Source organism: Nyctereutes procyonoides, unplaced genomic scaffold (genome assembly GCF_905146905.1).
Source record: "Nyctereutes procyonoides isolate TBG_1078 unplaced genomic scaffold, NYPRO_anot_genome, whole genome shotgun sequence".
Classification (NCBI taxonomy): domain Eukaryota; kingdom Metazoa; phylum Chordata; class Mammalia; order Carnivora; family Canidae; genus Nyctereutes; species Nyctereutes procyonoides.
The window spans coordinates 528020-546962 of NW_026575119.1; the positions used below are offsets into that span (position 1 = coordinate 528020).

Here is an 18943-nt window from a genome sequence, read left to right on the forward strand (position 1 = left end):
ATCCACATTCCATTAAATTATGGAATACATATATGGCAGTATTAGAATTTTTGACTTTACTGCCATGGGAAATGTTTTTATCAACTTAGAATACAGTACTTATATGTAGCTCTTTTCCCTGTATTCTTACAGACTTCACTTATTTCCATGATGAGTTAGGTCAGCATCTTCCTCCAGAGGTTGTTCCATTTATTTGTCATATTGTTAGACTGTCTTGTCTTACCTGCTTTCTTGGGAAACCCTGGGATTCTCCCAACCACCTAAATGATTTTTTAAAACTTGCATACATGAAAATTCATGCTTTGTGTTGTAGATCAATGACTTTTGACAAGTGTACAGTGTCATACATCCACCGTTACAGTATCATACAAAATAGTTTTAATGATGTGAAAGAATCTGTGCTTCACCTATGGAGCCCTCCTCCTGACCTCCCAATCCTGGCAATCACTTTTTCTATGGTTTTGACTTCCCCAGATATAATTAAAGTCATTCAGTGTGTAGCATTTTCAGACTGGCCTCACTTTGCAAAATATATCTAAGATTAATATGTGTCTTTTCTTAGCTTGATACCTTATTTTTATCACAGAATAATATTCCATTGTATGAATGTCTCACAGTTTATCCTTGTGACTATTAGCACTTTACTTTTATTTTTTTAAATATTTTATTTATTTATTTATTATTTATTCATGAGAGACACAGAAAGGCAGAGACACAGGCAGAGAGAGGAGCAGGCTCCCCGAGGGGACTCCTGGAACTCCAGGATCATACCCTGAACCACTCAACTGATGAGCCACCCAGGCATCCCATATTTCATCCCTTTTAAATTTGAATATTTTCTTCATTATTGTAACTAGCCAAGAAAAAGTCATTATGTCCACTTTTATTTCTGACTAAGACTTCATGGCACAGATTGCTCTAAAATACCCCCATGCAAATGTCACTTTTAGTAAAATATGCTTTCTTCCCCAAATGCTGCTTTTGTTGTTTCCTCATTTTTGTTTCAAAAAAAATTTTTTTTTTTTTTTTTTTTTTTTTTTTTTTTTATTTATGACAGTCACAGAGAGAGAAGGAGAGAGAGGCAGAGACACAGGCAGATGGAGAAGCAGGCTCCATGCACCGGGAGCCCGACGCGGGACTTGATCCCGGGTCTCCAGGATCGTGCCCTGGGCCAAAGGCAGGCGCCAAACCGCTGCGCCACCCAGGGATCCCCTCATTTTTGTTTCAGATTTAAATCTTAGTTTTGAATTTCCTCTACTAGTTTGTTTCACTATGTTCTCTCCTGCTTTCCAGTTACCCAATTATTTCCTGTATCCCTCTGCTGTCTCCATTTTTGCTTTTTTTTTTTTTATGGCCAGGATAGTTGATGATATTAATCACTGTTTATTCCTTCTTTTCTGTAGGCCTAAAGAAATGTCTTATATTCTACACATATTTATTGTTAGAAAATAGGGATCATGCATTATGAAAAACTAAGTGCTTTCTAGTAGCCTATGATTTTTTTGTTGTACAAGTGTAATTTACAAAATTATTTCGTGATATAATTTCTTATGCTGGAACTTAATACGGGGATTGTTCTTAATTATTTGTGCTCATTAAGTTTAATGGATTTCTTTAGTAGAGGCCTGTTTAGAGATTGTTCGTTTTATTTTATTATTTTTATTTTTTTAATTTTTATTTTTTAAAGATTTTAAGAGAAGAGAGAGCGCACATGGGGTGGGAGGGGCAGAGGGAGAAGCAGACTCCCCGCTGAGCAGGGAGACCAATGTGGCTCCATCCCAGGACTCTGGGATCATGACCCAAGGTGAAGGCAGACACTTTGAGCCACGTAGATGCTCTGTGGGATTGTTCATTTTAAACAAGTACTTTTAAAACTTCTTAGAGGACTTCACATCAAGAATAATTACTTAAATTGTATTTTTAAGTTAGTTACTATTTATGTGTGTGAGGCTGTATTAATATTTTGTTGCTCATGGCACTAGAATTGCTAAATTGGTTGTACATCTATTAGACTTAAAGTATAGACTCATTCCAAACAGAAAAAATTGTAGACTCATTAATTATGAATGCATGTATTATATGTCTCTGAAGATAGTGTTTACTTGTTTACTTTTTTGATATACTTAGTAGAGATATCATGCTGAGAGATGTACTTGATTAAAACAGATGTCCTGGGGGAGGAAGATAACATGTGCTGAGCTGTGTAATTTGTGGTAGGAAAGAAAATGAGAAAAAATGGCAGACAAAGGAGGAGGCTAATAGATTTTAAAATAGCATGGTAGGGAGTTCTGAATCTGATGTGGGGGAAGAGAAGTAAAAGATGTAAGTAAGCAGGTAGGTGTGTGTGTGTGTGTGTGTGTGTGTATCTGTGTGTATATCTGTTCTTATTGAAACATGAGGAAGAAGAATACTGGTAAGAGACATGGAAAGCCTATGTGGGTATTTTTGAAACTGCCTAGTAAAGCAGTAATTGGTACTGGGCAGTAGATATGCAAAAGCTTTATATATATATTGGTGGCTGGGTACTTAGTTGTAAGTGTACTCATGATAAATATGGTTGGAGGAGTGTGGTGATAAGTACAGAATGTATTTAAACTGCAGGAGAGTTGCATTCAGAGTGTTATAGTTGGGGGAGTAAGATTCTAAACAAAATACTTGAGAGGGTAAGATAGGATAAATAGTGCTAGTCTAGAGAGAAGAATCCCCAAGTTTGGAAAATAGAGAAGGAAGCAAATGAAAACTTAAACAAGTAAATTTTTTTTAACATAGCTTATGATAAAATTAGGCAACATAACTTACACATTTGCAGATAATTTTGCCTTACAGCTGAGTTTCTAGAGCTATCCCACAATTATTTTAATTTTCTTTGAATCCATAGCTTATAATAAGGCTTTTCTCTTTTATTTTATGTAACTTTTCCCAGACCTTGGATTGTGATACATAATTCCTGCTATGTGATTTTCTAGAAGCTTATAATTTTAATAGATTCTTCTAGGGACTTCCCAGTTTCACTCCCCATCTCACCATTCCAGTATTCTAATTAGAAAACTATCTCTGCTCCAATTCTCCTATTCTTTTTTTTTTTATTTTAAAAATTTTTAAATTATTTATTTATGATAGTCCTACAGAGAGAGAGAGAGAGGCAGAGACAAGGCAGAAACATAGGCAGAGGGAGAAGCAGGCCCCATGCACCGGGAGCTCGACGTGGGATTCGATCCCGGGTCTCCAGGATCGCGCCCTGGGCCAAAGGCAGGCGCCAAACCGCTGCGCCACCCAGGGATCCCCCTCCAATTCTCCTATTCTTACCCATTGTGTCTACTCTTTATGTTGCCTGCTTTGGGATCCAACACCTTTTATACACAGAAGTTTTTGAATACTCTCCATCTTTATTGTCCTTCCAATCTCATTAAAAAAAAAAAAAACTTTAGGTTACATGTCTCATGTTGAACATAGTGAATTGACTACTATATCTTTCCCCCTAACTCCTCCTTCATACTTATCTTTGTAGTCACTGGGCAAGGTGTAGTCGTAAAGCCTGGCAGTGAAACGGACTGAATGTGGCCTGGCTTTTAACCTATTGTTACTGCCCACTGCCCAGCCTCTCTGCTGTTAGCATGACATAGTTTTCTTGTTACTCTTCATACTTTCCTTTTCTCCATTCCTGTATAACTGTCTGTGGTACATTTGAGCTCAGAGATGTTGCTTAAGTTATTTTATTACTTCCTGGAAAGAAAAAAAAATCACCTGAGAATAAGTACTTCAGTGTGGAATTTTTGAAAAGTTGTAGTGAAAAGCTTTTATGTAGGTAAAAAGATTAAAGCACATAGTGACTAATGTCCTGGTAATGCGTGAAAGTAAAGGCTGAACATTTGGAAGGTTAGACAGAGAGTTTACTGCTACGGGAAAGACCATACAGACTTGGCGGGGGTCTGGGAGAATAGACAGAGGACATAGATTTTGTATATGGTCAGTTTTAGGTACCTATTAGAACACTAAGTGGATTTGGTGGTTGTGGTTCAGTAGTCTTTCTTAATCTAGAGGAATCTTCCTCCCCTTTTCATTTTTTATGAAATTAAATTTTTCGAAGATTTTAGGTTTGTTATCTAATAGGATGTCTTACACTTTGGAATTGTTTTCTAATAACAGCTTAAGATTTAACATGTTTTTGACAAGAATCCAACTTAGGTAACATTGTGTACATCAATCACATTGGGAGGCATATATCGTCAAGGTTGTCCCACTGTTGGTGTAATCTCTGGTTAAGCTCATGAACCCCAGATTTCTCCTATGTAAAGGTATATTCGTTTGTTTATAAAGATTCTATTTATTTATTTGTATTTGTGTGTGTGTGTGTGTGTGTGAGAGAGAGAGAGAGAGAGAGAGAGAGACCGACCTAGGCAGAGGGAGAAGCAGACTCCCTACTGGGAGCCTGATGTGGGACTCGTCTATTTATGATCTGTGGGGGAATATGATATGTTAGGACTCCCAATAGCTATTAGTATTTGTTTTCATTCTCTCCACTCAATACCATAAACTTGAAAACCTGTTCTGTTATTTTAACCATTTTTAAAAAGTTGTTATTCTAATACTAGTAATTTTAAAAGATATTTATTAAAATTAAAAAAGGGCAGAAATAAAGTTGAAACTATGTGGAAGTGAAGTAGGAGAAGACAGTGGTGAAGTATCCCTTGTTTTTGTACACATTGGAGGGTGGCACTCAACACAATTATGATATGTAACATTTTAGCTATTATAAAAAATGGGAGCAGTCCATTACAGCTATTCTAAAACATGAGCAACCTTACATTATTAGCCTTCTTAAAGCAACCCTGGTTAAAGTTAATGAATTTTATTATTTTTTTTTGTAGGTTTAAATGTAATACTGGATATTTATTTCTTTTAAGGTAAGTTTTTTTATTTTTAATTTTTTGGAAATGTTACTATATTTGTTATCAGAGTAGTTTGTCTAGAAAGTAAATTTCTGTTACTAAAATTTATCGCTAATTTATCACCTAGGCTTATGGGCTTTGTTTATCATAGATAAGAAAATTGTCTTCAGGGGAATAATGGTTAACTGCACATATAGCACATCTTATGTTCTGTAGTTGGGTGCTGAAGAAAAATTGGTAGATTGTCATGGGACCTCGGGTTTATACATTTCTAGTACATCTCAGTATTCAGAATTGCTTAGGTTTGCCTTAGGATCCTTTAGTTTTGGGTTGAATATTAGTTTCTTAGGGCTGCTGTAACAAAGTGTCACACACTGGGCAACTTAAAACCATAGAAACTTTCTCTCCGTTCTGGAGGCTAGATGTTCAAAATAAAGGCATTGGCAGGGCTGTGCTCCCTCTATGAAGGCCTTAGGAAATGATCCTTCCTTGCTTCTTCCTGGCTTGTGGTAGTTGCTGGCAGTCCTTGGGGTTCCTTGCTTCATTCCAAATTCTGCCTCTGTCTGCACATGGCATCTTCCCTCTCTGTGTGTCCTTTCCCTGCCTCCAAATCCCCCTCTCCTTATAAAAACACCAGTTGTAGATTTTTGGTCGTAGCCTAATCATGTATGACCTCATCTGCAAAGGTCCTATTTCCAAATAAGGTCACATTCACAGGTCCTGAATTAGGACTTAAACCTAAGTTTTTTAGGAAACAGAGTTCATCACAATACATTTGTGGTTGGGTCTTGACTTAAGGTGTAGCAATATCAAGATGCTGTGATCACTTTGATTCTTGAGTACTAAACTACTTTGGAATTGGCGTAGAAATAAAAATAAATCCTTAGATTTGTCAAGCCAATTTAGGACTATTTTTATAATAGACTTTGAGTGGCAGAAGGGGGTGAGAATTTTTAACATATATAAATAAAAGGACTGGTTATTTCTCTGGATTTGTGGGATTCAGTCTGACAAGAATTGTGGCCCTCCTGAGGTAGAAATAAGAGGGAAACAGAGTAAACTAGGAATTTCTTCTTTCCTTTGTGTGCATACTTTCCTAACAATAACAGTGTTGTCCTTTTTATTTATGTTAGGAAAGGAAACTTGTATAGTTGGATAACCTTTTTTAAGCTCTTTAATACTCTTGACTATATTAGGAAAAAAAAGAGTACAATCTTATTGAAATCAACATCACCTTCAAAGAAGGTCTTAGATAAGCCTACCTAGCCCAGCGAACCTGGCTTGGAACCTGGCCCTTGGTAAGTGCCTAATACATATTTGTTATTAGTGAGCCTTTCTAAGAAAGGGAAGGAGGTTTGAGGTAGTCATGAAAAGAAGGAAAGATCTCCATCTTATTTTCTAGACATTTTTCTTTCTGGCTGGTTAGGGTACTTACTGTTCCAGTAATTGGTTTTGTTTTGTTTATAAATGACTAGAAAATATAGTTATAGTTTGAGTGTTCTTAATATAGGACAGTATATATATATGATATTAGACTCATGTTTAGTTTCTGGGATTTGAGATTTGAAGGTGATATTCTCAAATGCCTTGTATTTTAAGATGTTTGTGATTAAATCTTAAAAATCCAGGCTGTGTTAACATTTTCTTCATTCTCTTCCTCTATTTAAATAAAAATAGCTCTATTAATCCAACAAGCTGTAAAGTCATAATGTGGCATACCATCCTGTTTGAAAGGTGAACATTATTGAATAAAAATGGCTGACAGAAGTGGGAAGATTATTCCAGGACAAGTGTATATTGAAGTGGAGTATGATTATGAATATGAAGCCAAGGACAGAAAGATTGTGATAAAACAAGGGGAACGATATATCTTGGTGAAAAAGACCAATGATGACTGGTGGCAAGTTAAACCAGATGAGAATTCCAAGGCATTTTATGTGCCAGCCCAGTATGTCAAGGAGGTCACCCGCAAAGCTCTCATGCCGCCTGTTAAACAGGCAGTTGGACTACCAAATAATTCTATGAAAATGATACAGAGTCTCCATCTTCAGAGGTCAACCGAAAATGTGAACAAACTGCCTGAGCTTTCAAGTTTTGGAAAGCCATCGTCTGTTCAAGGAACAGGTCTTACTCGTGATGCAAATCAGAATTTTGGACCCAACTATAATCCAGGTCAGACAGTGAACCTAAGCCTGGACTTGACCCAAAATAATGGAAAGTTTAACAGTGACTCACATTCTCCTAAAGTTTCTGGCCAGAATAGGACACGCTTATTTGGTCACTCTCCTGGTCCGGAGTTCTTGGATGTAGAGAAAACTAGCTTCTCTCAGGAACAGTCTTGTGATTCAGCAGGAGAAGGCTCGGAAAGAGTACATCAGGATTCTGAGTCTGGTGATGAACTTAGCAGCAGCTCCACTGAACAAATAAGGGTAAGATGGAAAATAGAATAATGGATACTTACACCACTGGAACAAAAATACTACAGGTTTCAATTAAAATCTTTGTAGGATAGGAATTGTTCATTTTGCTTTGTTTTTAGAATACACAGGTTCTATCCTGATTTAGTGAGATGGAGAATAGTATAACTTGTGGGTTCATAACGGTTGACCTTACGGTTTCCATAATTCTTACACCTTTATAGGGCATGAATTATATAGGCTAGAACTTACAGGGCTGAACTTCATCTGTGGAAAAGGATTTTTTTTTTGCTCTCTGTTGATCCTGCATAGGGCAGAAAGGGTTTACTTATCCAGTGAAGATATTTCTTTTACTAGACAAAGTTTGTTTTCTAACTACTCATTTTGACTTGTTTCTGATAAGTTTTCAGGTAATAATGAGTATATGGGGAAAGATACCCATGGAATGTTAGCTACTTATTCTTTGAAACTGGTTTATTAACCTTGAATATTTAAAAAAAATAGAGCTCACAAATCTTTGCCTTCATTCATGTACTTTTGTGTCTTATGTTGTCTAAATATACACACTTGCTTTCTTGGAACATTATCCTGAAAAATATTTTGTGTCCATGGTTTGATTTCTTTCCCCCCCTTATCTAACTTTATTTTAAAATAGTTAATGCCAGTTTCTCAAGTCAAGTGAAATAATCTTAAAAGCAAACGCAGGAAATTGAACTTGAATGTATGTGGAAAAGTCAAATAATTTTAAGTGAAATTGAAAATTGACAAATGTTTGGCCTAAAGTTCTGTTGTAAGATTCATTCATCAAGTTAAGTCATTAATTGTGAGGCTGCTCTTAGGTGTGATCTGATTGTGATGAAAGTAGTTTGTTCTTCCTATAGCTTTTAATTTTTCTTGTGACATTTTTGAACAAAAGGAAAAGGAGAGATTATCAAGAAAAACTTTTGATGTTTGCGACTGAGGCAGTTATATGATGGTGCTACTGTCAGTTTACCATCATGTGTCTTAGCAGGCTTTTATTTCTTTAGTCTTTATGTGATACTTTGACACAGAATATGTACTGTTACCTGGAATTTTTCTGTTCATGTTCCTTACTGAACCTGAAGGACCTGGGAAAGATGTGTTCTCTATTACTGATAGTCATCACTGTTTTTCGCACTTCAGATTATGTTTTATATTTAGGTATATGCTCCTCTTAATTCTCATCTTAAATTCACTGCATGGAAGTTCATGGCTCCTAACCTCTTCTGAGCCCTTAACAGTGTTTGGAAACTCTGTTAGTTAGGTCTTTCTGCTTTTCCTAACTCTTTGTGGCAAGTGTTTTAAAATTTTTTCATTTTTTTCAGTTCTCTCATTTGCTTGCTTTTCCCTGCTCTCCTCAGATACCCTTGTCTTCTGTCTCAGAGCCTAAATAAAAGCCTTGGGATGGAAACTTTTGGCTTTGAGGAGGATGTATTGCACATCAGTTGATGGTGCTGGCTTTAGATTTGGATCTGGTTCCATAGTACTTACCAGTTGTGCCATAATTGGGGCAAAATACTTAACCTCTGTGCATTTCAGTTTCCTTATTTCAAAGTCAGGATCACAGGGTTGTTGAGGATTAAGTGGGTAACTATATCTAATACACTTAGAACTATGCCTTGTGCATAAATGCATTTTGTTTCTATTACTACTTACTAAATTACTCTCAAGTCCAGTGGCTTAAAACAGTAAACATTATCTCAGAGTTTCTGTGCTCAGGAACACAGAAACAGATTGAATGGTTTTAAATGCTTATGGTCTCATGAGGCTACAGTCTTATGAAAGCTTGGCTGGGGTTGGAAAAGCTGCTTCTGAGGTGGCTCACTCACAGGGAGTTAGTCAGTTGTGCCTCTTCACAGGTGCTTGAATGTTGTAGACCAACTTTCCCTCAGAAGGAGCAGTCCAAGATGGAACAAGGCATTGTCTTAATAGCCAGAGTCTTAGAAGTCACACACTATCATTTCCTGTTTGGTTACACATTTCAGCTATATTTTGTGTGGGAGGTGACAGCATAGGAATCCGAATGTCAGGTGATGAGGATCCCTGGGGGCCATCTTGGAGCTGGCTAGCAATAGTAAATTTTCAGTACAACAGGCACTCGTGGTTGTTTCTATTATTACGTCCACCATCAGATCTATAAGTACACCTGTATCAGCAGTCCCCTTTCCCCCTCGTACAGTGCAAGCATTGCCTGTCTTATCTAAGGGCAGTCTCCTCAGGTCTGCTTTCTCCCTATCTTTTCACAAACCTTTTGCTAAAGATTATGCAGCATTGTGCTCATATGGCTTTAGACTGATTATTTACCTTGTTTTCTTTCTCATCATTTAAATCTGCTCATGTTTTTCCCATTTTAGTAAAGCTCTTCAACAGTACCTTCCCCTCTGAGTGTTACTTTATCACCCTTTCCCTTTACTGGCAACTTCTGGAAAGAGTTGTATATATTTGTTTCTCCACATTTTGTCATTTTCCAATCACTCCTTAACCTATTCTAGTAGGGCTTCTGTCTCCACCATTCTATATAAACTGCTTCTGCTAAAAGGTACTCATTGTCAATAAATTACAGTTGAAAGCATTTATACATAGTGCTATCACCACAGTAAACAAGATTAATAATCACAAGGCAATTTAAAATAATCTTTTATTGAGGCATAGCATACAGTCAAGTGCAGTTGTCTTAAATGCGTGGCTTGATGGATATGCACTTATGTATACACTTCCATAACTATAACCTTGAGTCCCTTCCAGGCAATATCCACTCCCTTCCCCTTCATTGTCTCTGTTTGGAAACTTTCATTTTTTCTGACTTACAATGTCATTGGACATCTGCTTTAATTAAACTTTTCATTTTGAGATGATTGTATATTCATATGCAGTTGTAAGAAATAGTACAGAGAGATCCCTTGTACTCTCTATCCAGTTACCTTCAATGGTAACATTTTGCAAAACTATGCTGTCAAGATATTGGCATTTTTACAGTCTAGATACTGAGTATTTCCATCACCACAAGCATCCATTATGTTGCCTTTTTATAGCCACATCCTCTTGCCTCCCATCCCTATCCCTCCTTAACCCCTTGCCCCCACTAGTTCGCTCTCCATCTTCATAATTTTGTCATTTTAAAATATTACATAAATGGAAACATGCTATAGACCTTTTGAGATTGCTTTTCTGAAAATTTAGCATAGTCCACAAACATACATATATGCAGAGAGAGACAGATTTATTTTTAGGAATTGACTCATGTGATTATGGAGATTGGAAGTCCAAGATCTGCAGAGTAGGATGGTAGGCGGGAAACCCAGGGAAAAGCCATTGTTGAAAGTAAAATTCCAAGGTTGTTTGCTGGTGGAATTTATTCTTGCTTTGCAGAAATTAGCTTTTTATTCTATTCTGACCTTCAGCTGGTTTGATAAGGCCCACACACATTATGGGGAGCAATATAATTTACTCAGAGTCCACAGGCTTAAATATTAATTGTACCCTCACAGAAACATCTGAACTAATGTTCCATCAAACACCTGGCCCAGATGAGTTGATACATAAAATTAACCATCACAGTAGGCCTAGATCCTAAATATTTCCTCCTATTTTTTCTAAGTTTATGGATTTCCATTTTGTATTTGATTCATTTTAAGTTTAATTTCTCTATAAGACCTAAGATTAAGTAAATTAAGGTTTTTTTTTTTTTTTCTGCCTGTGGATATCTAATTATTATAGTACCATTTGTTGGAAAGGCTACTTCCTCCAGTAAATTGCTTTTGCACTTTTTGTCAAAAATCAATTGGTCACAGTTGTATGGATCTATTTCTGGGTCCTTATTCTGTTTCATTCATATATGTGTCTGTCCCTCAAATATCACACAGCCTTGATTACTGTAGCTATATAATATGTCTTAAAATTTGTAAACCAATTCCTCCCAATTTGTTCTTCAGAATTGTTTTGGTTATTATAGTAGGCTAGATTATAATTCACCAAAGATATTGGGTCCTAATCCCTGGAACATATAAATGTTACCTTTTTAAAGAAGAAGGTTTTTTTTTTTTTTTTTAAGATTTTATTTACTTATTCATGAGAGACATAAAAAGAGGCAGAGACACAGGCAGAGGGAGGAGAAGCAGGCTCCATGCAAGGAGCTTTATGTGGGACTCGATCCTAGGAATCCCAAGATCAGGCCCTGAGCCAAAGGCAGACGCCTAACCGCTGAACCACCAGGCATCCCAGAAGAAGGTCTTTAAGATATGATTAAGTTAGGATTTTGAGATGAGGACATTATCCTGGACCCCACATGCAATCGCAAATGTCCTTACAAGAGAAAGGCAGAGGGGGCATTACACAAAGAGAAGGCTATGTGGAGATGGAGCAGAGAGAGATGTGAAGATGCTGGCATTGAAGATTAGGAGTGATGTGGCCACAAGCCAAGGAATGCTGGCAGCCACCAGAAGTTGGAAGAGCAAAGAACGAATTCTTTCCTAGAGACTCTGGAGGGAGTGCAGCCCTCTGCTCCTTGATGTTAGCCTGTTGATACTGATTTTGGACTTCTGGCCTCCAGAACTGTGAAGGAATAATTTTTGTTGTTTTAAACCTGTTTGTAGTAAGTTCCTACAGCGGTCATAGGAAATTACTGCAGCTATTCTAGTTCCTTTGTCTTTCCTCATACATTTTAGAATATCCATATCCATAAAACATCTTGCTGGTTTGTGTCTCCATTTATTTATCTAATTTGATTTTTTTCATCAGCATTTTGTAGTTTTCAGTAAAAGGCTTATGCTTGTTTTTTATACTTACACCAAGTATTTAAATTTTTTAGAGTGATTGTAAGTGATACTGTGTTTTTAATTTTGGTGTTTACATATTTGTTGCTAGTATATAGAAATACAGTTTATTTGTTTTTTTAAAGATCTTATTTTTAAGTAATCTTTACACCCAGTGTGGGGCTTGAACATTGAACATACAACACTGAGATCAAGAGTCCCATGCTCTAACAACTGAGCCAGCCAGGCATCCTTTGGTTGATTTCTTTTTATTCTTATTTTTGAACTTTCTTTTTTAAAAACACTTCCAGATTCACAGAAATATTGTGAAGAAATTATAGACTTCCAGTATACTCCACACATGGTTTTCACTATTATTGACATATTAGTATGATTCATTTGTCATAATTAATGAATTAGTATTGATACATTACTAACTGAAGTCTTTATTTCATTCAGGATTTCCTTAGTTTTTATCTAATGCTCTTTTTCATTTTCAAGGATCTTTTCTAGAATACCATATTATATTTAGTAGTCGTGTATTCTTAGGCTTCTCTTGACTTTGATAGTTTTTCAGACTTCCCTTGTTTTTAGTGGCTTTGACAGTTTGGTGGAGTATTGGTCAGGTGTTGTAGAATGACCCTATGTTGGAACCAGCATGAAGTTTTCCTCATGATTGGACTGTAGTTCTAGACTTCTGAGAGGAAGACCACAGAGGCAAAGTGTCATTTTCATCACATCAAGGGTAAATACTACCAATATGATTTATCACTGTTGATATTGACTTTGAACACCTGATGAGGTATTTTAGTCAGATTTTTCCACTATAAAGTTACCATTTTCCCCTCCCTTCCCACACCATGGTCTTTTTTTTTTTTTTTAAGAGTTTATTTATTCATGAGAGATAGAGAGAGAGGGCAAAGCAGGCTCCCTACTGAGCTGGGAGCCCGATGCAGGACTCCATCACAGGACTCTGGGATCAGGACCTGAGCTGAAGGCAGATGCTTAACTGATTGAGCCACCCAGGTGCCCTACACCATGGTCTTTGGAAAGAAGTTGCTATATGTGGCTCTTAAGTGGAGGAATTATGCCCCACATCTTTAGGGGCACAGTTGAATTATTTTATAGGAAAGATTTATTTTATCTTTTACACAATTTTTATTAATTTAGTCATTTATTTGTATAAATGTAGATATTTAAATATACTGTGGATTTTGATCCAATACTACTATATTTTGTTGCTCAATTATTTCAGCTTTGGTCACTGAGAACTTTTTCAGGTGTGTGTATGTCTGTTTTAGTGTTTTTTACTTTCTGATACTACAAGATGCTCTATTGCTTATCTTCTGTACTTTCTGCCCCAGCCCTAGAATCAGCCATTTCTCCAAGGAGTCCCTGTTCCTTTATTGGAAAATGGTGTTAGAAGCCAAGGTTTTGGGTGTAACTGTTGCTACTGCGATGTCATTGCTTCAGGGCCCTCTCAGCTGACAGAACAACATAAACATTGGTAGGCTAACCCATATATACACCCAATCTATAATTATTTTCAGTAACCATCTGTATCTATGTTAGGCTAAACCTGGGTTCATATTGATATCTTCAGCTCTGTAATCTGTTACTGCATGAATCATTACTTATCTATAAACTTCTGTCCCAGCATTGAAAAATGTGGCTTCCACTATCCACTGTTTGCATAATTGTTCAGTTCCAGTATATGTGTATAGGAGTATCAGAATTGCTAACTCGTACCCCTATTGAAATAACTTTATTAAATAGCATATAGAACTTTATGTGCAGTTCTTCCTTAGTTTTACAGACTCATTTTTAAAGTTTCTTTGATCAATACCCCCCCGACCCCTCTGCATCTGATTTGGTGAGGTTGCATACGTATGTAACAGGTTTTTTAAAAAAACTTATTTAAATATCTTAGAACATGTGTGCATGAGCTGAGAAAGGGACAGAGGGAGAGAATCTCAAGCAGAGTCCACTTTGAGTGTGGAGCCAGACTCAGTGTCCAATCCCATGATTTGAGATCATGACCTGAGCAGAAACCAAGAGTTGGGCATTCAACTGACTGAGCCACTGAGGTGTAACCAATTTTGAGTTAATTCTTGTAAAAGGTATAAGGTTTTTTGCTTAGGTTCTTTATGTGTATGTATCTCTAGACCTTCAGTTGTTCCCACTGTTTCTGGAAGACTTTCTCTATTGAATTGCCTTTGTTCCTTTGTCAATAGTCAGTTGACTATTTTTGTGTATATATTTCTGGGCTCTTTATTTTGTTTCATTGATCTATGTGTCATTCTTTTGCTAATAACATGCTGTGTGGATTAATGTAGTTTTATGGTAAATGTTGAAACTAAGTGCGTGTCTTCTGGCTTTATTGTTCTTCAATATTGTGTTGGCTATTCTAGATCTTTTGCCTTTCCGGATTAAGTTTAGATTAAGTTTGTTATCTATAAAAGAGTTTATTGGGATTTTGATTAGAATTGTGGTGAATTTATAGATCAAGTTGGGAAGAATTGACCTTTTTGAGTCTTCCAGTCAATGGACAAAGAATATGTGCTCATTTATTTAAACTTGCTTTTGATTTATTTCCTTGCCATTTTGTAGTTTTGTGTACCTTTTAGTTTCACTTCATTATCCCTCTCTCCTCCCCAGCCCCAAATAACCTTTAATCTGCTTTCTATTTCTATAAATTTTCCTATTCTGAACAATTTTAGTGGAATCATATAATATGTAGTCTTTTGTAACTGGCTTCTTTCACTTAGCCAGTGTTTTCAATGTTCAGCCACGTCATAGCATGTATCAGTAGTTCATTCTTTCTTCTTCTTTTTTTTTTTTTAGTTTATACTTTCTTATGATAGAATAATCATCTATTGTTTATCCATCCATCACTTGTTGGGCATTTTGGTTGTTTCCACCTTTTTGCTACTGTTATAAATCACTTGTGTACACTTTTTTAAAAGATTTTTTTTTATTAAAAAAATTTTATTTACTAGAGAGAGAACATGTGTGAGGGATAGTTAGGGACAGGCAGACTCTGTGATGAGTGGAGAGGCCAACATGGGCTAGATCCCACCACCTTGAGATCATGACCTCAGCCTAATCAAGAGTTGGATGAAAAAAAAAAAAGAGTTGGATGCTTAACTGAGCTACCCAGGAGCCCCTTGTGTACAAGTTTTATGTAGATATATGTTTTTATTTCTCTTGGGTAAATACCTTGGAGTGGAATTGCTAGGTGATAGAGTAACTCTTTAACTGTTTGAGGAACTGTGAGACCATTTTACATTCCCAGCATCAGTGTTTGAGAGTTTAACTTTTTCCATATCCTCTTTAATCCTGGTCCATATCTGACTTTTTGATCACAGCTATCCTAGTGAGTGTGAAGTGGTGTGACAGTGTGCCTTTGATTTACATTTCCCTTATGATTAATGATCCTGAGTATCTTTTCATATGTTCATTGACTGTATATTTTCTTTAGAGAAATACCTGTTCAGATTCTTTATTATTATTATTATTATTGAATTGTAAGAGTTTTTTTTATATAGTCTAGATATAGGTCCCTTACCAAATATGATTTGCAAATATTTTCTCACATTCTGTGGGTTGTATTCTTATTTTCTTGATAATGTCCTTTTTTTAAAAAAAAAGAAATAAAGATTTATTTGAAAGAAGAGTGAGAGCATGAGCTGGCATGGGGAGGAGCAGAGGGAGTGGGAGAAACAGGCTCCCCGCTGAGCAGGGAGCCATACTTGGGACTCAATCCCAGGACCCTAGGATCATGACCTGAGGTGAAGGCAGACACTTAACTGACTGAGCCACCCAGGTAATGTCCTTTTAAGTAGCAATTTTTAATTTGATTAAGTCCAATTTACCTATTTTTTTTCCTTTTGTTGCTTGTACTTTTGGTGTCTTTTCTTTTTTTTTTTTTTTCTTTTGGTGTCTTTTCTAAGACTCCATTGCTAAGTATGAGGTCAAGAAGATTCAGTCCTACATTTTCTGCCAGCAGTTTTGCCATTTTAGCTCTTATATTTAGTTTTGATCCATTTTGAGTTCATTTTTATGTCTGGTGTAAAGTAAGGGCCCAACTCGATTTTTTTGTATGTAGCTATCAAGTTGTTCCAGGACCATTTGTTGAAAAGACTGTATTTTTCCCTTCAATGAATGGTCTTGGCACCTTCATGGAAAACCAGTTGACCATAGACACATGTTTATTTCTGGACTGTCAGCTCTGTTGATTTATATGTGCATCTTTATGCCTACTAGACTGTCTTGATTACTGTTGTTTTGAAAGTGCAAAGTGTTATTCTTCCTATTTTATTATTCTTCTTTAAAAGTATTTTTTCTTTCTGGCTCCTTTGCAATTCTATGTGGATTTTAGAATCACCTTGTTAATTTCTACAACTGCAGCTGGGAGTCTGTGGGAGTCTGTTAAAGGTTGGCTTAGGTCTGTAGATCAACTGGGGGAATGATGCCATTTTAACAATGTTAATGTTTCTCAGGGCAGATGTAGTGGTGCTGAATTCTCCCAGTTTTGTTTGTTAAAGAAAGTGTTTATTTCTGCTTCATTTTGCTGCACAATTTCTTTGGATACAGAAATTTTTGTTGGTGATTTTTTTTTCTTTCAACACTTAAATTATTTCACCTACTCTCTTTGTTTGCATCATTTCTGATGAAAAATATGTTGCAATTCTTACTCTGTTCCTCAACAGTTTAGGTGTTTTTTTCATATGGTTTCTTTCATGCTTTTCTCTTCATCTTTGTTGTTTTGCAGTTTGTGTATGATATGCCATTCTATAGATTTTTTTTTTTTGATACTTACCCTGTTTTCATTTTGGGACCTTTCTTTTGACATATCTTGTGCTCATTGATTCTTTCCCAGCATGTCCACTCTAATGATAATCCCATCAAAGCCATTTTCTATTTTTGAGTGTTTTAACTCCTGGAATTTCTTTTTGATTCTGTCTTAACTTTTCCATCTCTCTGCTTACATTACTTGTTTTTGAATGTTATCTTTTATAATTCTTAAGATATTAATAATATTTATTTTAAATTCCTTGACAATTCTAAAATCTATGCCATATCTGATACTTGCTTTATCTCTTCAAATATTTTCTTGCCTTTTGCCATATCTTCTGATTTTTTTGTTGAAAGCCAGACATGTGCTATTGGGTAATGGGAACTGAAGTAAATAGACCTTTAGTGTAGTGAGGTGTTAGACTAATCTGGCTAGAAATTAAATTGTGTTTAATGTTTGCTGTGGTTTTAGGTACCAAAGGCTTTAAATTTCTCATGTATCCATGTTTGGGGGCTTTTCTAAGAGTTTCTCATTAATGTCTGGTTCCCCACTAAGTCTCCCTGCTCTCTCCCTGGCTTGGAGGGGTTGGAACACCTCATTATTTGGTCCACATAGATTCCACTAACACATTGGGTTAGAGGAAGACTTCCTTGCCACTTGGCAGTAGTGAAAATTTTGATTCTCCCAGGAGGCTGTGTGTGTGTGTGTGTGTGTGTGTGTGTGTGTGTGTGTGTATGTATTGGCTCTGGAGGATGCCTTATTACTCTCTGGCAATGACTGTCCTGGTTCCCTTGCCTTCTCTGATACCACTTCTGTGAGAGTTTTGGGGTGCCTTGTAATAGCCTGGCAAGAGTGTAAATCTAGGTTACCTGTTTGCCATTGCTGGCAAAGTATGGTGGGCTGTGGAGTTACTCCTGTAGCATTTTGCTTTTGTAGGGTGGTTATGTAAAAAACTGTCTTGCCAGGTCTTCCTTTTTTTTTTTTTTTTTTTTTTTTTTTTTTGGTGCTTTTGCTAGACAGAGCAGGAATTTGTTGGGACTTTTTGGTCTGTGTTAGTGTTTCTGGTTTTTGCTAACTTCCCCCTTTAGATCTGGGATATATGAAACCAAAATTAAACACGGGAAACCACTACCATGTTGTTTGGGTCCTGAGGCTACTGGTTGGTCTACCTTCTCTCTACCTCTCAGAGTCTTCATGTATGTGTGTATGTTTTAATGATTTAATAATAATAATGCGTAATCCTTTTCACCCATCCCCCTGTCTTCTCCCCTCTGGAAATCACCAGTTTGTTCTCTGTATTTATGAGTCTGTTTCTGGTTTGTTTGTTCATTTGTTTTGCTTTTTAATTCTGCATATAAGAGAAATCATATGATATTTGTGTTTCTCTGGCTTATTTCATTTATTGTTATATGCTCTATCTTTATTGTCATAAATGACAAGTCTCATTCTTTTCTTATGGCTGGGTAATATTCCAGTGTAGGTATTTGTGTATACACCACATCTTCTTTATCCTTTCGTCTATTGACGGATACATGTGTTCTTGTGTTTGTTTTATATTATGTCCCATGGTTTTATTTGTGCTTAGTGTGAGGAATAGGGAACGGTACATATACTCTTCCCCAGAATTGGAACTGATTAATAAGTTTTCAGTGGTACTTTTAAAGTTTTAATTTCCTTGGGGATCCCTGGGTGGCTCAGCGGTTTAGTGCCTCCCTTTGGGCCAGGGCGCGATCCTGGAGTTCTGGGATCGAGTCCCACGTTGGGCTTCCGGCATGGAGTCTGCTTCTCCCTCCTCCTATGTCTCTGCCTTCTCTCTCTCTCTCTCATAAATAAATCAATCAATCTTTTAAAAAAGTATTAATTTCCTTGATCTCTCAACAGTCTTATTAGTCTTGTCACCTATGGGATGTCCTCTCATCATAAGTTTCCATCACATCCTGTGCTCCTCCTTTGTTGAACTCACTACATTTATAATTATTTTCTTCCTTCTTGCTAATTAGTTTGTAATCTCCAGGTCATGCTAGTTATTATACTTTGTCTATACACCAAGTACCTAGTATAGTACCT

The 18943-nt window shown here is 36.5% G+C and overlaps 1 protein-coding gene across 7 annotated transcripts in view; it reads left to right on the top strand.

Annotated features, from left to right (window-relative positions):
* Positions 1–18943, top strand: part of ARHGAP12 (Rho GTPase activating protein 12) — a 123246-nt gene that overhangs the window by 10932 nt on the left and 93371 nt on the right. For 6 of the 7 annotated variants that reach the window (XM_055334496.1, XM_055334498.1, XM_055334499.1 and 3 more), the window contains exons 2-3: positions 4869–4904; positions 6567–7318. In XM_055334496.1, coding sequence (XP_055190471.1) covers positions 6644–7318 — 675 coding nt within the window. In that variant the 5' untranslated portion in view covers positions 4869–4904; positions 6567–6643. Of the gene's footprint in view, positions 1–4868; positions 4905–6085; positions 6188–6566; positions 7319–18943 lie in introns of all 7 variants that reach the window. The other variant, XM_055334497.1, reaches the window with a different exon arrangement.